The sequence below is a fragment of the Sphaeramia orbicularis genome, unplaced genomic scaffold (assembly GCF_902148855.1).
Source record: "Sphaeramia orbicularis unplaced genomic scaffold, fSphaOr1.1, whole genome shotgun sequence".
NCBI lineage: Eukaryota > Metazoa > Chordata > Actinopteri > Kurtiformes > Apogonidae > Sphaeramia > Sphaeramia orbicularis.
This window is the reverse complement of record NW_021941574.1, coordinates 157,112-170,370: the sequence shown is the minus strand read 5'-3', so window position 1 is coordinate 170,370 and position 13,259 is coordinate 157,112. Positions and strand designations below refer to the sequence as shown.

The window sequence follows — 13,259 nt, the reverse complement described above, 5'->3', positions numbered from 1 at the left end:
TTAATGTTTTATGTAAAGCACTTGGAACTGTCTTGTACATGAAATGTGCTGTAGAAATAAACCTGCCTCGCCTTAATAAGTAGGAGCAGATTTGTCTATGGGTCAAATCAAATCAAATTTAATTTATATAGCACCAAATCATAACAAAAGTTTTCTCATGACACTTTACACATAGAGCCGGTTGAAACTAGACTGAAGCCAACCAGGTCCAGCTGTGACACTGGGTCGGATCCCACCAGGTCCAGCTGTGACACTGGGTCTGATCCCACCAGGTCCAGCTGTGACACTGGGTCTGATCCCACCAGGTCCAGACAGACCCAGCAGTAGCTGTGCCTTAATAATGGCTGTTTCAGCATCCGTCTGTATCATAAACACTATTACTGCCAGCGTATCTCAGTGCCATCTTTTTAGTTTATTTTTTCACAGTTATTTTGTGGAGCTTCATGGGACGTTGTGACCAGTAGAAAAAGATGGGGTGAGGGGGCGGGAGTATAGAAGTATATAAGCATTCCACTCCACTCCTTTTTTAAATATGGTTTGGTTTTGTTTTTTCTGGGAGGGTTTTTTTTGTAGTTTTTTGGTTTTAAATGTTGATATTCAAAGTAAAAATAAATCAAACCACTCTTTTATCTTCAGGATTTATCTTGGTTACATTCTTAGAGGAACACTTAAAAAGGTTCCAAAAGTTTGTAGTTTTACCTCATTTTACTCGTGTATATTTTGGTGACAAAAAAAAAAAAAAGATTTCAGCATGAATGTTGATGATCTGATCTATCTGAAATTGGACTTTTATTTTGAAAGGTGACAGGCGACATTCACAGTGTTGTTCTTGGGAAAAGGTTCTGCAAATATGGAGCAGGTGTGTTAAATATGGATCATAATCTACAAACATTGATGATAAAAAGGAGAATATGTCAACACTTAAATTTGACAAAATCAGTTGGTTTGTACACTTCACTTATTTTGAGTGGAAACAATTCTTACGTAACATGCTTTGAGTGAGGAAGAACATACATGTACAGCATATATGTATATATTCTAAAGGCTAACAGTGATGCTGTGTAGGAGTTTAATAGCCTGTTTTTGGAAAATACATTTGTTTAGTTTGAATTTTATGATAAATGAGTGGTGATTTAGTGACGATGAGCAGATGAGATCCACTGTTCCAGATTAATGACATATTCTGTTGAGGTGCAAGTGTTTGTTCTGAGCATAAAGACGAGATTACAACCACAAAAAAAACATGTTGTTCATCTCATTGAAAGATCTCTAATTGCACACATTTATTATACTTGACACTAATGGGAAGTGACTGAAGGTAATTTGATTGACTATTTATTATGTTTTTATTCTTTTTTAGCATCTTAGTCATTTCACAGTTGAATTTATTGCCCGGTTGCTGTTCTATGAGAACTGACAGGTGAATGTGTACGCAGCTGTCATATGCTGCGATGAATGTTTTGCATTTGTTTGTTTGTCCCTAATTGTTGGGATGTTCAATGATGTTCAGTGACCTTCAGGGATTAATGAAGTAGTCTGAATCTAATGTTAAATTAAAATCAATACAGTGAATAGAATGAGAAGTTAATAACTGAAGGTGTGTTTGGTCTAATTACATTTTGTCATGTCATTTGCATTAGTTTCATCTTGTTTTTTTTTTTTTTTTTTGGGGGGGGGGGGGGGGGGGGGTGGTTTGAACAGTGTAAAACCAAAAATCATTCTGGTTTGTTCAACTTTCACTCAAAACCAATAATGATATTCAATTTGAATTAATTATAAAAAATCATGTATGAATATCTGTGAAAACCTTTTTGGCCATATCACCCAGTTCCAATTGGTACGAAAGAAAAAATTTAATCCCAGCAATTCCAATCCACACAGGTTATTTTTAATAATAATACTAATGATAATAATAATAAAGTGTCCCTGTTACAAAGTAGTCTTCCAGGAGAGTGTGTCGACTGTTTAGCCACATCAGTAACATATCCTGTCATGTATTATCTGATTAAACTAGAACACTAATTGCTGCAGGTTTATTTCTACTCATGAATGAATATAAATGTGTGTAGTTTTTAGTCTTTTGGGTCTTTGCAGGCCTTTATGGATAACAACTACACAGTTTGCACTTTAAAAACTCCAACTCTTTATATTAGTGTTGAGTTGTAACTTCTTTGACAGTCGAACAAAAGACTGGATTCTTTGAGGAACTATTGCAGCACGTCAGAAGGAGCCATGTCCGATAAAGGGAGCGCCAACGTTAACCCACACACCACGTACTGTGTCTGCATGCATGAGCACACACACACACTCACACACACACACACACACAGTCCAACAAACCAAGAGTCCACCTGTGCCCAGTTCCCACTCTTTACAGGAGAGCATTTTCTAAGACATTCTCCATCAAACCACAGGAATCAGGGGAAATCAGGGAAATGATGCGTATCCACTCCACTTTAAAATACACACACTGGATCCTGCACTGACGCAGAGGGGAGGGGTGAACGAGTGTGAATGTGTAGGACTGGACGCTTGATTAAAAGCAGTGAATGTTAAAGTCTTGTCCTGATTAGCATCCAATTATCAAACCGTTTAGTGATTTAAGAAATTTTGGAATTTGAACTTTCATGTGTGAAACAGAAGCTACGCTGCCATATAAACTAAGACAAACCCAGAGGAGAACGATGAGCCACAAAGGGAAGTATGTGTTAGGACATAGTGTCACATGACATAAAACACAGCCTATTATTGCAGCTCGGAGTTAAAGCGAGCACACTGCAGTGAGGGCGATGCACAGAGGAAGGGGACATAAGATAAGGGGACCTGAGCCTCCAGCAGCTCCACAATGTACAATTTCATACTACTTCTATATTTTTGTAATTTTACCCTTTCATACAGTACATCTCTAACTGGCACATATTTTTGATTGCACTCTATTTTATAGTACATGTCTGTATCTTATTGTGTTGTTATTTTAAATGTAAGTGCACCGTCACTGGCAGAGACCACAACTGATGTAATTATTTTATTTTTACTTTATCTTTACTTAACCAGGAAGTCCCATTAAGATCAGCAATCTCTTCTGCAAGGGAGTCCTGGCCAAGGTAGCAGCCGTACAAAGTCCAAACAATAGAATGACAAGAAAGCGTATTGTATTGTACTGCAGTGATGTCCCGATCTGGATTTTTTTGCTTCCAATCCGATCCGATTTTTTTAGGATTAGTTTTGCCGATACCTATCTGATACTGATCCGATTCCGACTTCGACAATAAAATTTTGATATCAATTTGAGTCATTATTTATAGTTTATTATTCTATTATTTTACTGTAGATCCCAACTGGGCTGAATGTGGAACCTGAACTAGAACAACTATGACACCTCTGACTCATAAAAACTTTAGTATCATTTTTGCACTTTCCAAATTCATACTGTGGGACAAATTAGACCTTTGGCAGGCAAGTTTTGCCCCGCAGACCGTATGTTTGCCACTGCTGTAGCCGGTCTATGGACAGGTCCGTCCAGGTATTATAAGGGGGGCCGTTCTGAGCTGTGCGTTAGTGATGCGCACATCAACAGGTTACTCGCCGGTCGGGTTGGGGCGGGTCAAAAGAATGTCAGTTTATTTGTGGGTCGGGTCAAATAATTCCACAAAAGCCCTGCGGGTTGAAAAAAAAAACAAAACAGACTCACGCATCACATTAAAGTCAAAGTGAAACCTATAGATGTTTTACTAATTCCTCTAAGCCTCCCGCTGTTGTGCAGCTAATTTTCCTTTTCCCTACCTTCGGAAACTTTAATTTGAGGGAGCAGGACGTGTGTTTACCCCCGCCCCAGAACCGGGTTCAGATCAGCCCGATCTACGACTAAATCTAACCAGATCTGGTCTTCTAAAAAATGTCAGATTGGACATCCCTATTGTATTGTATTCTATTGTATTCTACTCTGTTGTAGTGGAAAAAATCATTAGACCATCCAAAGTCCTCAAAAACAATGGTTATATAATCCAGTCCTAACTCCTGTGTGTGTCATGTGACTAAAACAGACCGAAAAGAAAACATGGAATGAATAAAAGCACTGTTTTTGTCAGTACAATGACACAGATACTGATGGAAGAACTGAAGGGATTTTGGTTTTTATCCAGAAAACATGTTAAATGGATAGATATCAGCTGTGAAACTAAACTACTATGAGCTGTTTGTGTTGGTATCATTATATTTGTCCAAACACTTTTATTTGGACCAGGCATTAAAATGAACAAGAAACTGAAGAAAACAAGGGGTGGTCTAAGAATTTTTTCTGCAACTGTATTCTATAACAACGCACCAAGAAGGAGGACTTTAAACTGAAACACAACACTGAAGTTATTCGGAAAAACCTAAGAGATGCCAATTTCTGTCTGGTTTTTGACAAAAAGTGCAGAATAAATCTTGAATTGTCACGAAAATGCAAAGTCGTACTTGGAGTTGTGACTCATCCAATGCATTAATCATGCAAGTCCACATCAGAAAAACCTGGGACAGTGTGAGGAAAAAGCACATTAAAAAGAAATCACAGGTATTAAAATACACTTTGACTTGCATTTCATTGCAGATAGTATGAACAAAACCCATTTAATGTTTTATCATCACACTGACTTCATTTCATTTGTAAATGTGCTTCCGTTAATCACATTCAGGAAGCAACATTTTCAAGAAAAAAAAAATTGGAAAAGGAGCAATTTAGCATGGGTTTATGTTCCTTCATTATCTGAAGCTGCTTTATCCTCACTAGGGTCGCTGGAGCCTATCCCAGCTACTTATGGGTGAAGGTGGGTCCACCATGTCACCAGGGCTGACGTATAGAGACAAACAACCAATCAATCTCACATTCACACCTATGGGCAATTTAGATTAACCAATTAAACAATTAATTGGATGGTGGGAGGAAGCCGGAGTACCCGAAGAGAACATGCAAACTCCACACAGAAAGGTCCCACCCCCACTGACTGGTGTTGGGATCGAACCCAGGACCTTATTGCTATCCTGTGCACCACCGTGTCGCCTGGGCTTATGTTCAGTTATTGATATATTTGCTAAAAAAAAAAAAAAAATGTCAGTTTTTCTTTAATTTTCTGTGTTATTGATCTAATAATATTTGAGTTTACTCTGAGTTTTCATGAGCATCTACATGATCAGTGAATTAAACAAAGGAAAATACATGATTTATAGTGAAAAATGCTAAATAAAGACAATATTTTAATAAAAGGTGATAAATCACTTAAGAAAGGTTCTACAGAGAAAATTCATTTGCGAACTACCACAAAAGTAGCACTGGGTCTTATGGGTTAAAACTCTTCTGCAGGAAGAATGAAACAAAATTCTCCATTAGGTATCTTGATCCCATGAATGCCTGCATCTATATTCTATACCATCTACCAATCGTTACCAGTGGAGCCGCAATAGGTTTACAACGTGCTGTAAGAGTCGAACCTTAGAGCGGAGTCTGAAAACCTGTACATTTCAGGAGGTCAAATATCAGATAGTGTTTGTTGGACTATTTTCATTGTAATATAATTCAAAGATAATTCACTGTTTTGTTTTGATTGTAATTTCCCTCGCTGTCCCTCGCTGTTTCTGATTTGGCCATATGAAGCTCAGCTACAGTGGAGTACATTGGTAGCACTTTCATTTAGGAAAACCCACTGTGCTGCCGTCTATTTTCAGTCCCTCTGAATATTTGTGTTCACACCTCAACCAACCTGCAGTTTGTAGTAACACACATGTGCCACAAGAGGAAAGTGAATGCCCTATTAGAAGATGACAATATGCTGTCAGATTAAATACTAGAGGCCTGTAGTCTAGAAATAGAAAAGGCAGTGTGTAATTCTATCTAGAGCTCAGTGCAGTCAGCCTCTAATACGAGCCTCCTTCAAATCAAACCCTGATCCTTTCTGCTTTACCCTTCTGGCTCTGTTCCCCGTTTATTACTGTGAGGAAATACGGTGAGTCAAAAAAGAACCATCCCAGTGATTTTGCACACTCAGCCTTGTACTCCCAGACTCCAGGAGCTCAGTGCTTTCAGTTCATTTCAGTTCACAGTCACAATCAGCTCACATAGGATTGAAAAAGTTCCACCACATCCAACATTTTGTCTCTTTTTGTTTGTTTGTTTGTTTACTGAAATGGCCTACATGGCAATTCCAATTCATATGAGTACTGCTTACAACCTCAGACCAATTGAATGACTTTTAAGATCTTTCTGATACCTGTATGAGGAAACAATAATACCATCACTGCGACAAAAGAAATGCACAAACTTGACTACGCATAATATATTTACTGATGACTGTGGATGCTGTCAGCTGACAAATTAAAACCCATGGCTCTTCTAAACGAGGCTTACGCTGTCAGGGGCCCGCACCAAGGCTATATCCCTGAAATCCCCCCAATCCTCTCAATAGGAACCAAATTTGACTTTGATTGTCCTACTATATCTATTAATAATGTCCAAAAAATGGACTTTTCAACAGAGGCACCCCCATTTGGACAAGTGATAATGTTCATGGAACACCTCAAATCAACAGGGTTCTTCCCCTAGGGGTCTCCTGTGTTGGTGCTAAAGGGGGATAGTTATCGCATTCACACCAAGGATATCCAATAGTCTGAATAATGTCGAAATGACATTAGATATTTGTTGAACGATCAACATGAACCAAGTTTGAGCTTGATTGGTCGAATGTTTCCTTAATAATGTCCAAAAAAACAGATTTTTCAACAGAGGCTCCCCAACCATGTGGAACCCCCCCCCACCCCGGTATCCAAATACGACATCATGTAAACTCAAGGTAAAAGTCATGAAGACAGAGAACTGTTGGACAGTAGATGTGAACTCAGTCTGAGCTCCATGGACCTGATAGTGTCAGAAGAATGAACCCATGGAACCCTGAACTGCACCTGGTGAATGAACATGAGCCCAGATGAACTGTGGATGGAAGAACAGCAACAGGAACCAAATCTGATCTAAACAGGCCCATTATTGATGATTTATGTCCAAAAAACTGATATTCAACTACAGCGCCCCCATGTGGATGACTGATAATACTGACAGAAACTGACATCCATAGGGTTCGTCCACTATGGTGGTTATCAAGGAGAAGAAATCCAACCACATCTGTCCTAGTTATCGACAAAACACCAAGTAGATCCGGCGGTGTCGTTGAGGGTAAAACCATTATAATAACACAGAAGAAAAATCCAGGACACACACAAAGTGTACTCACATTTATGTGTGTGCACAGGAAAACTGTCATCATTTTGGGGGATAAAATACTGGTCAAGGAGGACAATTCCAGACCATTTAAGAATTTTTAAGGCCTTGAAAACTCAAACTAAATGTAACACATTATAAATTTAAAGGATCCACAGGGACCGAGTAAACATGTAAAATCACTGGTATGGTCCTTAAAGGTAGACTGCATAAATGTACATTACCTTATATTACCTTGGGAGGAACATGAATACTAAATACAAGAGGACGTGTTGATAGTGATGTGCCATCGTTGACGGCAGAAACGACAATAGGAGGAATTAACAACTACATGAATGCCTGAAAGTATTCAGAAAAGAAAAAATAAAATTCTGTCAGACTCATCTAAGTAGTCCACATACCCTTTGGAATCAAACTGGACAACTCTGCACAGAAAAAGCACAGGTGTGAAGGAAGCGGCTTCAAACAAAAAAAGATTATGGAAATAATGTGAATATAGAGAATCACGTAGAAAGAGAATGCTCATAGTTTGTTGTAAATCTAGAGGAAAAACAGCTGTAGACTCGGATCCATGACAGCTGGAGGTCAGTTTATCAGAATATTTCATCGACAGGTTATTCATTTGAGTGTTCGTATGAAGCAATGTCAACTCAATGCACAAGGTGTGTGTTCATTTGTGTATCTGCGGACTGAGAATAATGGTTCAAATAAGATGCAAGAAGATGAAATGTTCTGAGAAAATGTCTCCTGGAGTGCAAACAGACAGGCCAGAAGGAGAGACAGAATGCCACTGTTTCCTGGAAACTGTTAATTGAAAATACATCAAATGGCGCCGATATTAGTACAATGATTTTAAGAGAGGGTTGAATATGGAGGAAAAAAAAAGAATAAACCATCATCAGAGAAACACCAAATTAAGACCAAATTAAACAAAATGAGGAAACAAATAAATCAAATGAATAAAAATGCAAAAAAGGCTTTTTTTGCTTCAAGGGGGGGAAGTGTCGGAGGGAAAATAGATTCTCCAAACTTACTGCTTTTTTGTTTTCCTTTTTTTCTTTTACTGTTGCTTTATTCAGTAGAGAGTGGCAAGTAGCCTACAGAACAGAGATGAGCACAATCATGGTCACAGCACCAGCAACACACACACACACACACACACACACACACACACACACACACACACACACACACACACACACACACACACATACATCAGGTAAAAACATAAAATTCATGTGTGAGAGCTGCTGTTAGAACAATGGTGATCACTGCTCAGGGAACATGAAGCGTGTCCATGCATGGCGGCGTGGTGTGCCTTCAGCAGACTGTATTCATGTGTGTGTGTGTGTGTGTGTGTGAGTCTACTTAGCTGTGAAAAGGATGTCCAAAAAGAGCAATGACAACTCAAATACCACCGCTTATGCATGTATGTATAAAGTCCTAATATCAACAACATGGTCTGGTTGTGAATTGGTAGTGTTTGAGTTGGCTGAGCTGTTGACGTTCTGATGAGCAGAGTGTCAGCAGGTGTGAAGCTGCAGAAATGACAGACAGGTCTGTTTGTTCAGCGCATATCCTTAGCCTCATAACACAGAGGTCAGTTTTTTTTGTCCTTGTACAATGACAATAAAGATATTCTGATTCTGATACAGATAACTGACAAACTCAAATACAAATGGACAAAATTATTGGGAAATGGTGAATCCAGGTGTTTCTTTTCTAACAGAGGTCTGGGATACAAAACAATAAGGACTAGTGTCAGAATATACATTATAAAAGCCAAGTGGCCTCTGTGTGTGTGTGTCCAGGGTTTCCAGGGTTTGTCCAGGGTCCAGGTAAATCTGTACAGAGCTGACTGCTGCACTTTGGCATGCTTATGTATTTTTGGTCAAGGCAGACAGTAGTGTAAAAGTATTTTGGCAGATATTAGTCATTTTGAATACAATATCCTTACAATCACGTTGCCTTGGCCAGAATGCTTTGGCGGTGACTGCTGGACAAATGCGGTACAGCATTAACAAATACACAACAGCATAAAAACTACCACATCTAGAACCTGTGGAACCCCTGTGTCAACACACTAGTATAGTTTTATGTATATTGTGATAAATATCCTAAATATTTATATTTTTATCTTAAATCCTCATGAACAGGACATCTTACAGCTGTAGACATGATGTGTCCAAATATTTATGTCCATATAGTTTAGAAACATCAATATTTCCTGAAAGTTTAATGATAGATTTTTCTTCCTCAGTCAGATGTGATGACAGTAGATGGTTAGATGTGGAAGAAAATTATTATTTACAGTCAGAGCAGGAAAAATATTTTATAAATTTAGAGGAAGAACATTTAAAATCAGAGTCATGGACAAAAACAAAATTAAGTAAAAATGTTTGAAAAAAAAAAAGTAAAAACTATCTCTGAGGCATTTAGGAAATGAAGATAATAATTTAGACTAAACTAACCAATGCAATGATATTCATCCCATAATATAAAAGTATATTCTGACATTAGTCCTTATTGTTTTGTATCCAGACCCCTGTTAGAAAAGAAACACCTGGATTCAACGCGTCCACATACTTTTGTCCATATAGTGGATGACTTCAACGATCATGCTATGAGGCTAACGGTATTTAGATGAGTTTCCTTTCAGTTGATATCCTCTTAAACTGTGATCACACCTAATCCATAAATCCAACCCAGGCAGAGCCAGTGTTCGGTGGGACCATCTCTACTGAAGCACCTCTGTCTGTGTTTCATGTTCCACCTCCACCCTTCTCATACACTGGGTTTATAAAATTAGCGGTGCTATACATTCTGCATCACAGAAAATACTAGAGTAAGGTTCTCCACACACACTGGCGGAGGTTTTCTCATGTGATTAATCAGCTGGTCATTAGAGTTTTTTAACGGTTGTTTATGTATTTTCACACAGAAAATGAACACTTGCATGATGAAAAAACTGTGTTTTTTTTGTCTGAGCTTTTGCACCATGAATAAATTCATCAACCCATGGTGTGGTGTGGAATGACTGTACATGCTGACGTCTAGACGCGCTGCTCTGGAGGAAAAAGGACACAAAAATGATCAAGTTAATGAAGTGCAGGACCCAAAATGGAGCGGCATCAACAAACCACTGGACTATCAGTGACAGAGGAGTTTATGACACAAGAACATCATATGAATCTGCTCCAGTCTGCGTCCGTCTGTCTGGACGTCGGACCCAGAGGACACTGGAGCAGACAGACTAGACACACTCGCACTAGAGGAGGTTCCAGCTGATCTGAAATCCTCCATTCCTATTTCTGTCTAATGGGCTGGCACTAATGCCGCGTTTCCACTACGTGGTACCGGCTCGGCTCGACTCGGCCTTTTTGCGTTTCCATTATGAAAAAGGACCTGGAATCTGGTACCTGGTACTAGTTTTTTGGTCTCACCTCCGCCGAGGTTCCAGGACTGGGGCCAGATACAACATGATGTGTAAACACTGCAGACCACTGATTGGTCAGAGTCGTCTCTGTGACCCGCCCTTTTCCAAAAAGCAGATGCAGAAGTTTCCAGTAAATCTGTCAGTAGGTGAATCCACATGATGACAGTCTGTAAAACCACACCATGGTTTGTCCAGGAGGTTCAGACGCAAACATACAGTATGAGCTCGACGAGACAACAGGCAACGAGCGGGTTTATCTGCAACTCTGAGCAGACGACACAGAAGTAATGCGCCACATCACTATGACAACCAGGTGCTGTAAAGTGGGTAGTATCCTGGAATGGAGACGGTCTGAAATAGGACCTGGTACCAGAGTGGGGTCGAGTCGAGCCGGTTCCACATAGTGGAAACGCGGCATAATACAGGGTTCCTACAAGTTAAATTCAAGACTCTTTAAGACCTTTTTAAAACTACTTGGAACAGAATTTAAGGTCCATTTCACAGCCTATTTACAGCCATACTGGTAAAATGTGTGAGTCCTAGAATTTAGGAAAATGTATTTATTTACTCCAACGGCTTGATTCCCACCATTCCAAACTAATTTCCTACCAGGGGCTGCAAAGTTAACAATAATTGGTTCCTAATTTCAATATAAATTGTCAGGTTGGAACAGGTGGAACTGAGTCGACTGACGTTACTTTCTTTGCCGCTTGGACATTTAACAGACACATTTAAACACAATACAGCGAGCAAGTTTATGGAAACATAATATAAGACCTACCATATTACATTTAATACATTTTAAAGACTTTTTTTTGTTTTAAAGGTAATTAATGCAGATTTTTAAATTCAAGACTTTTAAGACTTTTTAAGACCCCGTGGGAATCCTGTAACTTTGATGAAACACCTAGTGTACATCGGCAGTAGGACTAGTTTGAATGCCGTTTCCACGTCACACCGCTGTGGTCCAGTTCAAACTTTAAACGCTTCAGTGTTCTACACGGTTGTTTTGGGATGAAAAAAAGGGTTGAGGGGGCACATAACCGCAGAATTTAACTACTAGTACTAATACTGGGGTGGTCATTTGCTAACCAGAGGGTTGGTGGTTCAAATCCTGCTCTGCCCCAGTCATGTGCCATTGTGTCAAGACAGTCCCAGTGGTGCATGAATGTGAGTGAATGTTTGGTGATCAGAGAGGCCGTTGTGCTTTAGGTGCCTAGAACAGTACCATATGAATCCAATCCATTATTATAACTATAATGTAACTGATTATTCGAACTGTGCAGAAGTCGGTGTTCACCTTTAGCTTTGTTGTTTTTTCACGGTTGTAATCAACGTACATATTTACATACCTACTTCACATATTTAGTTTGAATTGTTCACATTTGTTGTTGCAAGATTATAAATGTTATTTAAAAGAAAAAGACAGGAGTATTCGGCATTACTTTGTATAAGACAGACAGTTTAAGTCTTCTGATAATCTGAATTTGGGGAGATGAACTTCGAACTTTGGTTTTGGACTAACCCAACAGAACCTGAATAATGGAAATGCTCTTACAGATTAGTTGTGATCACAGCCTTTTGATTACATATCTGATATTGGAGTAATTACAGTGCATAGTTTGCTTGTTAGCTTGTTTTTAGTATCACCCAGGGCCTCATTTTGCTGACTTTTGCCATCTCTACCTCAGTCAACACGCATTTGTGTTGAGTTCATCTTAATACCCAACTTGACCCCCAACAGGAGGAGCTGATGGACACATGGACTCCAACACGCAGAGGACATTTCACAGCTGCATTTTGTAGTAGTTTATCGAGGGTTCAGCTGGGGCCAGTGCCAATATAATCTATTCTATTTGACAAAAGACATGAGAAATGATCATACCCATAAGATCACATAATAGTAATAAAAGTAATATTGGTTATGTGGGTTAGGTATGTAGTATTTAGATTAACAGTACATTTAGCTCTTCGTGATTAAAATAAAAACTGTTTTCATCTCATCATTTCAGTATCACCATTACTCTTATGTGGAGTTTTTTTTAGCCAAATTCCTCAGCCACATATCATTAGCCTCATAGCATAATTACCTGTCAACCACTATACTGACAAAAGTATTGGGACATGCTAAAATTCACATTTCCAACAGGGGTGTGGGATACAAAACAATGATGACAAATGTCAAAATATAGGTTTCTTCCTCAGTCAGATGTGAAGAAAGTAGATGGTTAGTTGGAGTAGAAAATTATTTACAGTCAGAACATGAAAAATATATTAGAAATTTGGAGACAGAACTTTTAAAATCATAGTCATGGATGAAAAAAAAAAATCAATGCTGAAAGGAATAAGGTCAACTCTATCTCTGTGGCTTTTTTGGAAGCAAAGAAAACAATTTAAACCAAACTACTTCAATGTGTCCCAATACTTTTGTCCATATAGTGTGTGTGTAATTATGCTATGAGGCTAATGATATTTAACTATGTTCATATTTGCAGCACAGTTCAGTTAGTACTATTACTGTGTTGTTAAGTTCTCAAACTACATATTTCGGGCTTCAAAAGCAAAAACATGACTTCA

At 38.7% G+C, this 13,259-nt stretch overlaps 1 protein-coding gene across 3 annotated transcripts in view; it reads right to left on the bottom strand.

Moving 5' to 3' along the window:
• LOC115416215 (neurofibromin) overlaps positions 1–13,259 on the bottom strand; it is a 205,312-nt gene that overhangs the window by 107,512 nt on the left and 84,541 nt on the right. For 2 of the 3 annotated variants that reach the window (XM_030129958.1, XM_030129959.1), the window contains exon 30: positions 8,281–8,343. The exons of the other annotated variant lie outside the window; for it this stretch is intronic. In XM_030129958.1, the coding sequence (XP_029985818.1) occupies positions 8,281–8,343 (63 nt within the window). The remainder of the gene's footprint in view (positions 1–8,280; positions 8,344–13,259) is intronic. 3 annotated transcript variants of the gene reach the window in all.